The sequence below is a fragment of the Aspergillus lucknowensis genome (genome assembly GCF_044049455.1).
Source record: "Aspergillus lucknowensis strain CBS 449.75 chromosome Unknown BJX67scaffold_15, whole genome shotgun sequence".
In the NCBI taxonomy this organism is placed as follows: domain Eukaryota; kingdom Fungi; phylum Ascomycota; class Eurotiomycetes; order Eurotiales; family Aspergillaceae; genus Aspergillus; species Aspergillus lucknowensis.
The window spans coordinates 490,029-501,436 of NW_027263559.1; the positions used below are offsets into that span (position 1 = coordinate 490,029).

The following is an 11,408-nucleotide window of genomic DNA, read 5'->3' on the forward strand; positions in this document are numbered from 1 at the left end:
GTGCGAGACTGAATGAGGAGACTGTGGACTTTGGCCCTCCTAAGGCCCCACCTGAAGATCATTCGGGGATCACTGATGCACGATGCTCCCTTCACCAAAACGAGGGGCTTCTGGGGTGAAGAATGCAGGTTGGGAATGTTGAGGTGATTGAATCAGACCAATTGCCCTGCCTCACTCTCACGCGTGCGCGAGCAGCTCATGACCACAGCCAGAAGGATCTGACAGCTTGGATCTTTGCGCGGCTGCCACTTCGATTGATCGGGGAAGAGTAGCGAACTGCCCAGGTGGTCCAAGGTTGCGTCACTGCTCGGCTCGCCCTGAGATTCTTCTTCTCATGACTGTTTTCCAACAAACCAAGACGGGAGAACTCCGAAGAACCCGACGCTTTCCGAGATCCGCTCTCAGGGAACAGATTCCAAATCAGAGGGCACCAGAATCCAGACCATGGAGAGATCTGAGCGCCAGAAAGGTCCTCTGACCGGAGCCTGGACTTCAGAATCGGTCATGACAAAGAAACCTGCGCCTGAGCGTGTCAAAATGCCAGCGAGATTGAGTTGGAGCGAACCCCGCGGAGACGGGCGGCTGGTACTTTGTTGGCGCTCTGGCGGTTTCCTGTCATCAATGGATTTTCACGCGCGTTTCCTGAAACGGAAAGAACGCGTGCGGCGAGTCCCGATCGGGCGAAAGCGCCCCGACCCGGGTGGACATCTTCCGCCTGGCCCTCAATTCGACTGGCTCTCAACCACGCCTCTGAGAAGCCGTCGGAGTCCGTCGCTCTGATCAGTGGGGATGGCGTTCCGGGGATCTCGGACCGGCCATCCCCAAAGCGCTGGGTGCATTCTGGATCCGAATCACCTGCCAGCGATTAGTCCCTGGATTGCCCATTCTGAGCTTTCCATTCTGAGGTCGTTGCTCCCAGCTCATTCCCCAGGGATTGGCTGACCAGGCGTTGTCTCGCGCTTGATCGCAAGAAAACCATCTGGTGCTTGCGATCAGACGCGCCATGCCAAAGGTACGTTCTTCTTGCTCCTTCGTACTTCAGTCAGGAGACAGAGAAAGGTTAAAAGATACGAAAAATATCTGTTCAGTTCTTCGATTGCCCTCATCTTCCCCGCCTTCGTTCTAGCATTGGCCGCTTGGGGGCGGCTCTCGAACCTCCAGGACCCATGGACGATGGTCGGACGAACCCGGAGCCAGGCCCACGGGATGGAAATCATAGAGTCCGTGCAACAGTGTGGATGGCCAGGCAAAAGGTCCGGTTTCATGATCCTCTCTCACAACAAAAGCACGAAAGTGAGGTGGCAACGGCCTGAGCTTCAGAAGTCGAGCGGATCGATCTTGTGGTCTTGGGCCAATGCACACCAGGTTCAGGTACTTCGGCGCATGTTACATCTCCAGGTGGCCTGTGGTGCTGGCATAAGTGGCATGGGGATGAGCCTCGAGTTCATACTCCTGGCAGCAGTGCCTTAGGGCTTCGTTCGTCTGAGAATGTGCTTGACCTTTGCATACTGGGACTTTGATTCTGGTTTCGGGGTCGAGGCTTTTGGATCTCAACTAGTGTTAGGTCTTCTTGGATCCATCACAATACAGCCAGACGTCGTCGTGCTGCACTTGCCGAAGGAATTCGGGCTCAGCGATCCGTGTTTCCCCTTCTCAACGACATCTCTTGCTTTGCTAACTCAGCCGGAATATCTCTGCTCAGTCTTCAGGCTGTATGCCTCACATGTCGTCGCCACCAGTCGACTATGCATGACCGGGACGGGCCTCTTCGAGGCATGCATGTAATCGACACGGCTCTGCTTCGGATGCATATGCAACCACCAGACTCCTTTAGGCGGGAGGGATCCCTTGAAACCTGGGGCGTGGGAGCGGGCCAGAGTTTGGAATACGTTTGCCAGCTCGCATGAAGGACGCCTTTGGTTCGCTGCCAGGGCTGCTGTGGTATGTCCAATCCTCCCACAATTGTTGATTTGGTGCGACAGCATGGTCATTTCTCACACCAAAAATGGCTTGATGCAGATAATTATTAAGGTAAATCCTCAATAGTTACCTGGATGCGGCGAACTCAACCGTGGGTCGAACCATCTGGCATGAATGCCAACTCATCAAAACGCTGCGGGTAACGCGGGGGGACCCGAGCGAATCATGGGATCACTAAAGAATTCCCGAACTACACCGGGCTGCACTGTTCACACTCTGTGTATTTGTGAGGGCACTCAAATGTGTTCATGGGTTGGCCTGGCCGTTCTCTGGCGAGGAACGGCTTTCCCCAGCCTGAGTGGAGAGTTGGCTCTTACTGCCTGGTGGAAACGCAAGAACATTAAGCGACCACGTCTATCCTGGACAAATAAAATTCCCAAGGTCCAATTGGATGATAACCGCCGATTGACTTTACCTCGATGGTATTTTATTTCTCATGTCTTTTTCGCCATCAGTTCTCTCCATGGGTTGTCCCAGCATCGATACCGTGACCTGTGAGCCATGAACATTTCGTCCCCAGCCATGCTTCTGATCAGTATAACCCCTTTTTCGCCTTCCGAAAGCGAGAAAGAGGAGCGACGATCACCCCGCTCGAAATCTGCAGAGACCCAAATTTTCCAGTCCCATCTGGGACGCGCCTCGCGGACTCCAACTCTATTGAGCTTGATCGGACTCTCGCGTGGACGGAAGTTGTGCAGCCGCGCAGTCGCCTCAACGCGATCCTACCGGCTACATCCCTGTTAGCCGCAGATGAGTGGCAGTCCTGCTCTTCCTCTGAGGAAGGTTGGGATCCATCCTCTGGGTTTTTCTGCTGTCAGTGCGGACCCTGGTCCAAGAACCGCCATGCTCACATTGTGTCGTACTGCCTTTCGACAATGTGGCTAATCTCGTCTTTTCCACCCAATCGCTGCAACGCAGTTCGTATCAACAAGGAGGGATGATCCAGTCTGCGATTCGTTTCCTGGAGGCCATTGCGGATTCTTTGATATCAGACATTCCTGGAGCCAAAGCAGGAGCGGCGCTGGGACGGGCTTCGTCTCATCGGGACGCCTCGGCGTACTTTCGAAATTGACGACGATCCCGTTAGTTCCCCACGGACAAGCAAATTCTTCACACCGGAAACAGTACGAAGTGGCAATGGGGCGGTCTTTGTTTCCCGGTTTCCGGATTGAAGGTCGGAAACCTTTTGTTGTCGTTAGTTTGGTTGGATAACGTAATGAGTGCTCGGAGGCTTGGGTCTCATTCTTTCCTGGACATCGTCTGCAGAGAGGTATGGCGCTTCCCACTGTAGGAATTTGCCGGAAGCAGCAATCTCTCCCCTGACGATGACATGCTCATAACACCCTTCTCTACTTGATACGAGCACTGAATGGTCTCCACGGAGCTGGAACGCATTGGAATGCCCCGTAATACTGTTGCCAACTCTCGAGACGGGTGCATACCCGCTGTACAGCTCACAGGTTACGGGGCTAGATAAAGTACTGTAATCCCGTTTTCGGTGAAGGGAGCGGCGCTGTGCTGTGTGTTCTGCTCGATGGCTTCTCCTCTTGCATATATTTCAGACCAACGCAGCGCCATCATATCACTTTCCCCCATCGTTCCCCCATCTCCCCAGTTTCCCCGTACCCCGTTGATGCTCCCCGACGGAACCGACCCACCGGTGGCTTCACTGACTTCCTGGAACTCCAAAGTCCCGTGCAGGCGCCCTCCAGGGATGCTGGTAAACAAGCCGTGATCAGACCTCCAGCGGCGAGTCCGGGTGCAGGAAGGGATGAGGTTGCCTGGAACCGTGAACAGCTCATGCCGCGGAACGCTTCGAGCCCCATAGAAACTTCTTGTACTTTGTGCTGCAGAACTGCAGGACCGCAAAGGGCATCAATTCACTGCAAGTGGATCTGAAAGTGGTTCCTATCAACACAAGGATGTCGTACTCTGGTTGTCGAGAGCCCATGCCTAAGCAGCTACGGTGACTGCTACCTCATGCATCGACGCATTCAACGTTTAAGAAAAACAGGGAAAGAAGTCCTTGCTCGGGGGATTATTCTCGAGTTCTTCTTCTGTCTTGATACTGGAATTAACTAGCCAGGGAACCTAAGATGTCCAACGGGATGTGGAGAATCGACACTCGTCGTGTGCATCCCGCAGCGACTCCTTCCCTCTCCCCGCCCGGAAGTACAGGACGAGGAGATTCAACTTCAAATCTGAATCTTGAACTGAAGAGCTGACGACGACGTCCTCTCTGCACCTCGATGAAAACGGCATAGCGAAACAGACAAGGTTTTGGCTGAGATCTCTCCATCGAAGTTTCAGGAGGAAGCACCGTGGACGCCCACACCAGATCTCGATCTGACCCTCCGTCGGCTCCACCACTTTAGTCCGTTAAAAATCGTGGCCCATATCGCATCCTCTCCAGCAGAAAATGCGTGGTTGAACTCAATAATATGGGTGGATGGAAGTCGAACCCAATCTCTCGAGGTGACGGTTTACTTTGTACACGTTTAGCGTTGCATGGCTCATCGATGAGACCCAGGAACCGGGATGCGGAAATTTGTGAAGGGAACCCCGAAACACGTCGAGCGCTTGATCTATCCCTCGTACTAGCTGCGTGTTTACCTGTCCTCGATCCTAAGTCCTGGCCGAGGTGAACCTACTCCCTCCTTCGGCCGGGAAGATCGCGATCTTATCGAGGATATCCACCCAGCAACTGGGAACTCTTATCGCGCAAAGATAGGTCCAGGCACGACGAGGAGAGAAGATGAGGGGAGTGTGATCATCAACAGCTGAGCACCCGCCACTTTCTCCTCGCTGAAGAAAACTCGGAAGAGCATAACTCACCACGGTATGCAAGGGGAGGTTAGGTTCATTCAATTCAAGAGTAATTCTCACTTGATTCCTTCGCTCCGGTTTGGCGAATTGTCCGTGCACTGCATCTGGCCCCTCCTGAGCCGACACGTCCGGAACCTTTCACAGACCAGGTTTGTCTTGCGAGATTCTTGGGCTCAGCTCGGCTCGTCCGCTGGCAACATACTAACCACCGATTGGGAAACATGGCAGAGCCACCCAAGTCGCCCGAGGCTGGCCGCCGCGCGCTCAATATCCCTATGACAAGGGACTCCCTGTCCAGCCTGTCTTGTGGCGGTGTTTTTGCCTTCGCCTCGGTGGCGCGGGGCCGAACTCAACGTCCATGTAAGGGCAACCCTGCGAGACTGAGATGGAAACTGCAAGCACGGGCTGACCGAAGGAAATAGTGCAAGCGACAGGAGAGGATATTAACAAGCGAATCAAAAACTGCCTCTGCTCTTGCTCTTGTTCTTCTCCGCGCATGCAAACATGCAGACAAGGTGCGGTACATCCAGGTGTTTGCCTACACCGCTATTGCGGCATGGGATGTCACGGTCGAGATTCAAAATGTTCCGAGTTCGTTCGAAAGGGGAGAGGGAGGGGGGATAACGATTTCGAATTGAATATAAGAATATCTCTTGTTTCATTCCCATTATGGGCACCTTGCTATGTGCAATTCTCATCGTAGAGACTTCTGTTATAGACACTCGACTGACGGTCTCTCCGACTGTCTGGAGACAACAAACAAAACCCAACACCAGGAGTATCCAATCAATCATTCAAGCAAACATCAACTTTTATATTAATTTCTCTTCTCTTCTTTTCTTTCCTTTTATTCCCTTCTCTACCTCACTGGTCCATGGTTCCCAGCTCGAGCTGAGTCGAAAGCTGAGAAAACTCTGCGGGGAGGCGGGTTGGGGCGAAAGTCTAGTGTTAGGATGGCAAGGTTACTGTACGTTAACAGCATTGCCGTCCCCATCAAGCAAGCCCGCCTCCTTAACAAGGTCGTAGAATTTACCACGTTGCTTAATTAGCGCGGTGGGGGAGTCGAATTCCACGACGCGACCCTTGTCGAGGACGACGATGCGGTCGGAGTCGATGATCGTGTTGATTCGGTGCGCGATCGTGATGATTGTGCGGTCTTGGAAGATGTTGCTGCGGAGCGTGCGTTGGAGGAGGGCGTCGGTTTCGACGTCGACGGCGGCCTGAGTCCTGTTTGTTAGCTTTTGCGTTCTTCTTTTGCGTTTCTAGATGCGAGAGGTAGGGGAGTGGTGGAAATATCGGTGAGAAAGAAAGAAGAGGCGGTGCAGGGGTAGTACGGTACGGAGTACTCACCGTTGCTTCGTCGAGGACGAGGATGTTACTGGGTGTTAGGAGTGCTCGGGCGAGGGAGATCAGTTGGCGTTGGCCTTGGCTAAGATTTGATCCTGTCTTCTCGTTAATATACAGGGACATGTGCGATGCAAGGATCAGAGTGGAAGTGGACGGGTTGCTTACCTCCTTCTTGAACGTGCGCGTCCAGCTGGCCGTCCATTTGAGAGACGTGGTCCTTTAGTCGTGCGTGTTCTGCATTGAGTCAGTTCGAGGTGCATGGCTTATCCCTTAGTTTGCTGGCTTGACTCACCCAGAACGCTCCACAGTTCGGTGTCGTCATGCACATGGCGAGGGTCGAGATTGTCTCGGACCGTGCCTTCGAACATGGCCGGGTCTTGAGGGATGATGGCGAGGCGGCCGCGTAGATCGAAGAGACCGATCTTTGAAACGTCCAGTTTGTCGATACTAGTGATGGTTATTACACTCTCATGCAAGCCGTTGGGCATCAGCCAGCCTTACCTAATTCCACCGTTGACAGGCTCGATGATACGGAAGAGCGCGAGCGTGAGCGAGCTCTTCCCTGCCCCGGTTCGGCCGACAACTCCAATCTTCTCGTGTGGCTTGATGTCTAGATTGACGTCCTTGAGCACAAGGTCTAGTCCCTCGCGGTACCGCGTACTGTAGTTACGGAACGAGACCGCGCCTTGAGCGGGCCATCCGATGGCTGGGCGGTTCTTGAATATGACCTCAGGCGCTTCACTCGGAAGGCCTGCATACTCGAGGACACGTTCGACGGACACAATGTTGGTCTCGACCTCGACGGTCTGTCGGACGATCCAGTTAAGAGATTGGGTAATCTGGAGCGCATAGGACATGGCCAAACCGACCATTCCAGCAGAGAGACGAGTCCCGGACGCTACTGAAACTATCGACAGAAGCGCAGACGCCAGAATAATGACGGAACCGATGAACTCGAGGCGGACGGCCAGCCATCTGTTTGCACCAAGCGACGGGAAGTACGCGCGGAGGTTCGCATCCATACGCCACTCATTCTCAAGACTAAACCTCTCCTCTTGTCGGTAGGCGCGAATTGTAGAAATACCCCCCAGCGATTCTTGGAAGTGTGCGTAGATCGGGCTTCGCGTGACACTATCAAGACGCTTCAACTCACGAGAAGTGCTAAGGTAGTACTTCTGGTAGCTCAGATAAACGTAGCCCAATGGAATGACCAGAATCAGGAATGCGGGTGTTGAGTTAGCGATAATGGCCATTGTGAAGATTGCCTTGGCAGCGTTTCCAAAAAGCATATTGAATGTCCGAGCAAGAACCTCATCAATACGGTAGATATCACTAATGACTGTCAGAGTTTTGTCTGTAGAGTTCGAACAGGGACGTACCTAGAGAATCGATTGAGGATACGTCCTGAGGGTGTCGTCTCAAAGAATCGCATCGGTGAACGGAAGATAGAGAACGCCATCCGTTCGTGTAATTTGCGAGACGCCTATATGGTCAGACTACAACGGCAAACTTTCGAAACTTGACGTACCTCAATCGAGCAGAATATCCAGAGGATGAGGTTCTGGAGAATAACTAACAGTGACGATCCAAGTCCGAACGCCAGGTAGACCCAAATGAACATTCCAACGTTCGAAGCCGACTGAGTTTCGCTCATCTCAGTCCAATGTTTAAGCCAGTAGCTTCCCGCAACCTGCGCCACCTGCGCACCGAGGAGGGTGAGGAGGTAGATACCAACAGCAACAAGGTTACTGTTCTTCGCGTATTCGCCATACACGGTCCATTTGACTTTCCCTTGCGCCGAGGTTTCCTGGGTCTGTTTGCTCTTCAAGAAATTCTCCTCATCTCCCAACTTACGCCTTGGACCCTGCCAGCTTACAGTGCTAGCACGGCGTAAAGTGACAGTGCTCGTTCTGCGTGGGGCTGCGGACTTGATCGGAGCGAGGGAACCGATTTGCTGTTCAGCTTCGTCTGTGTCGGAGAAGTCGGATTCGATATTCTCAATCATGGTGGCAGATTCAGAGCTCTCGGGGCTCGCAAGTCCGCCGCTCTCGACACCAGAGCCTTCGTCATCCGACTCATTCATAGAGGTACGGACGAGGTTGGCAATTTCACCTTTCATCGCCATTAATTGCTCATACGTGCCTTTCTCGATCAATGTCTTGTCGCGAAGCAGGCCGATGAAGTCCGCCTCTTTCAGAACGGGAATAGCGTTTGTGGCAAGAATTCTTGTCTTGCTGCTGAGGATGCCATTCCGTCCAAGCACGTGGTTAATGAGATGGCGGCCCACATGCTGGTCAACTGCAGACAGAACATCATCGAGGAGATAGATATCAGCACGAGCATAGACCGCTCTGGCAAGCGTCAATCGGGCCTTCTGGCCCCCCGAAAGAGAGATACCTCTTTCTCCGACCTCGGTCTGATCGCCGTCGGGCAGATTCTTGAAATCGTCGACTAGAGCGCACGCCTCCACGGTGAGCTCATAGAACTGCGGATCCCAGCGGTGGCCAAATACAATGTTCTCCCGGACACTAGCATTCATCACCCAAGCCGCCTGCGCGACGTACGCTACGCGCCCGCGCACAATGACTTCACCCTCGACCTTCCACAGGTCACCCAAAAGTGCCTGGAGTAGGGACGACTTTCCGGAACCGACTCGTCCAACGATACAGTTGAGCTCTCCTTTGCGGCAGCTCAAATCAATGTTCTCCAGCGCCGTCTCGTCTTTGTACCTATTCCAGGAGAAGGATGCATCGCGTATTCTGACAGACTCATCGCCAGCATGGGCGACTGGATCCTCACGCTTGACAGCATCTGGCTGAAGCTCTTCGGCGGTGAAGTAATCTGTCAAACGCTTGACGGCCACTGTGGCTTCAATGATGGAGGTAATGACCATCGGAAGGATCGAGAGCGGGAAGGTGAGCAAATTGAACAAAGTGAGGGCCGGAAATACGACTGCTGTGGTCAACGGCCGATCTTCGATCAGAACAAAAACGGTGAACGTAGAGCAAGAGACAAGGAATGGGGTAGACTGCCAGGTGAAATTTGCGATAGACTGCGTCGCACCGATCTTGCGAAGGGTATTCAGTTCGAGATCATTGCGGATATGACTCAGTTTATTCATAAAGGCAGTGTTCCAAGCGTAGAGCTTGATGCTCTTGATGTTGTTCAGAATCTCAGTCATGAGCCTAGATCTAGAGTCCTTGTTCTTCATTTGGATAAGCTGAAGCTTCTTCATCTTTCGAGCAATCACGCCATTGAGCGGAATCATAAGTATCATGACACCGATTCCAGCAAACATGCTTACGCCAACCAATTGGTAAAGCGAAATCATGCAAAGGGTGATCTGGAAGGGCGCAGACCAGAGCTGCATCCCGAACTGAGTCAAGTCGGACAAGCGTTGCTGGTCAACAGCCATGTGATTGACAATATCTCCCGTCGTTTTCGCAGCACGGCCCTCGCTGGAAAGTCTCAGCGACTTGGCATAGATCATGGCAGTCAGACCAGACTTGACGCGCATGCCAGTGTCGAAGGCTCGTTGGAAGTACTGATGGAGGCATGATGTCTGGGTCACCGAGACGATAAACATTCCAAGGGATATAGCGACTCCTCTGATGACTGGCTGGGGTTCGTCGGTTTGATACGAGTTGATAAAATCGATCAGAAATCGAAGGAGCTGCGGCTGCGTGAAAGCGAGTATATCGCTCCCACACTTTATGATTGCCCCACGGAGGTAAGGACCACTATAGGACTTGAACATTGCGATCCAGAGTGAAGGCTTCTCCTTTTGCAACTCGTATTCCCAGTTCTCCTCCAGCGTAGCACCAGTGACGCGAGTGGTATCCCGTCCGCGAAGATTCCATAGATCATCCTGAGTTAAGAAATTTTTATACCCGAACTTCATCAGAGGCGTCATCCAGCTGAAAGTGAGGATGGAGAATACATCCGCATATTCATATGGACATTCATCTTCATCACCCAACGCGTCGTAGGCGCTCTGCTTCTTCGGAACGAAGTATTCCAGCGCGAACTCCAGAATGGCCAATCCAAGGCTCACATTAAAGCAGACAAAGTACGGGAGGCGATGTTTATACGTCTGTCGAGAGACAAGGGACCGTAACTTGACGCCGTATGCGATGACGAAGAACAGCCAGTAGAAAAGGACGACTCCATTCGGCTGCCGGCTACGCCAGTGTTCGTAATACTGCACGGCGAATATGACACCCAACGATGCGAATACCAAAACGGAGCTCCAGAATCGGAAGTCGGAAAACCAGTCGGCGTAGGTCTCAACTTGAAGGGCTGCTTGGAGAGCGGTGGTGAACATCAAAGTAGATAAGACGACCTACATTATCGGGCAAGGCGTACATCAGCTCTTGTCCTACGAATCACATTCATTGGGATTGGAAGGGGAGAAATAACCAGCTTAGCGTAAAAATGCCAGTTCTTCGACACTGGCTGCGGGATGCGCTTCTTGAAGAGGAACCAAAGGGCACCGCTCCCCAGTACCAAACCAAACAACGCAACCAAAGACACTCCAAAGTCCAGAAAGCATGGTGTCACGTCGAATCGGAACCTACTAACAGGGCCCCAGCCTTCGACATCCCCACAGAAAGGCTGTAGCTTTGCGGTATGGAATGCGGGCGACGACAGGGATCCTGGGGAGATTTCCCCGAGGACCGACTGAGAGCTGTCGGCCAGCATTATGCCCTGGAGTGTGTAACCCAAACCTCAGATTCCTCGGTCCTCCGGACACAGAGAAGTAGAAGTTCGAGGAAACAGCCGCGCAAAGACAAGGAAGTTCGCGAGAGAAGAACTCTTCCAAGATAAATGCGAGGTCGGAGAGGTCTCCAACCAGTCCAGCCAGTCGTAGTTGATGCTGACCACTTGCAGGTGCTGACTAACAAGATAGGCAAAGCTTTGGTTGTTTTCGGATGAGTACACAGGTCATGTGCACCTTGAAAAATCTCGGGCGCACGCTACGTACTTCTTGGCACGCGCAAGGGGCGTCTGATCTTATAAATACAATACAGCATACCTTGAAATTCAATCTTAATTTTCATCCCTAATTATTTTGGTTCCTGATCTCTACCTTTCAGAGCTTACGTTTTAACCACTTGCTAATCAGTTATTAACTGCTTGGCCACTAAAAGAAATATGGATTCACAAGACTTTTTATTTGACTTTGATCAAAATGAAGATGGTTCTTTAAATAATAATTTGATTGAGGTAAGGTTTCTCCTTCAAGTCAAGTACTT

The 11,408-nt window shown here is 52.4% G+C and overlaps 3 protein-coding genes across 3 annotated transcripts; 1 reads left to right on the forward strand and 2 right to left on the reverse strand.

Annotated features, from left to right (window-relative positions):
* Positions 1-907: 907 nt before the first annotated feature.
* On the reverse strand, positions 908-1,376 carry BJX67DRAFT_66621 (uncharacterized protein). The gene has a single exon (XM_071035295.1). The coding sequence runs from the start codon at positions 1,263-1,265 to the stop codon at positions 993-995; it is 273 nt and encodes a 90-aa protein (XP_070887202.1). The 5' UTR covers positions 1,266-1,376; the 3' UTR covers positions 908-992.
* Positions 1,377-4,872: 3,496 nt separating this feature from the next.
* Positions 4,873-5,678, forward strand: BJX67DRAFT_66662 (uncharacterized protein). The gene is made up of 3 exons (XM_071035296.1): positions 4,873-4,955; positions 5,035-5,166; positions 5,229-5,678. Exons 2-3 carry the CDS (start codon positions 5,082-5,084, stop codon positions 5,507-5,509), a joined length of 366 nt encoding a protein of 121 aa, XP_070887203.1. The 5' UTR covers positions 4,873-4,955; positions 5,035-5,081; the 3' UTR covers positions 5,510-5,678.
* Positions 5,679-5,684: 6 nt separating this feature from the next.
* BJX67DRAFT_66614 (ATP-binding cassette glutathione S-conjugate transporter YCF1) lies at positions 5,685-11,014 on the reverse strand. The gene is made up of 8 exons (XM_071035294.1): positions 10,573-11,014; positions 7,682-10,495; positions 7,533-7,636; positions 6,655-7,485; positions 6,446-6,600; positions 6,319-6,387; positions 6,157-6,248; positions 5,685-6,026 (listed from the first exon to the last, which is right to left on the reverse strand). Exons 1-8 carry the CDS (start codon positions 10,852-10,854, stop codon positions 5,769-5,771), a joined length of 4,605 nt encoding a protein of 1,534 aa, XP_070887204.1. The 5' UTR covers positions 10,855-11,014; the 3' UTR covers positions 5,685-5,768.
* Positions 11,015-11,408: the final 394 nt, after the last annotated feature.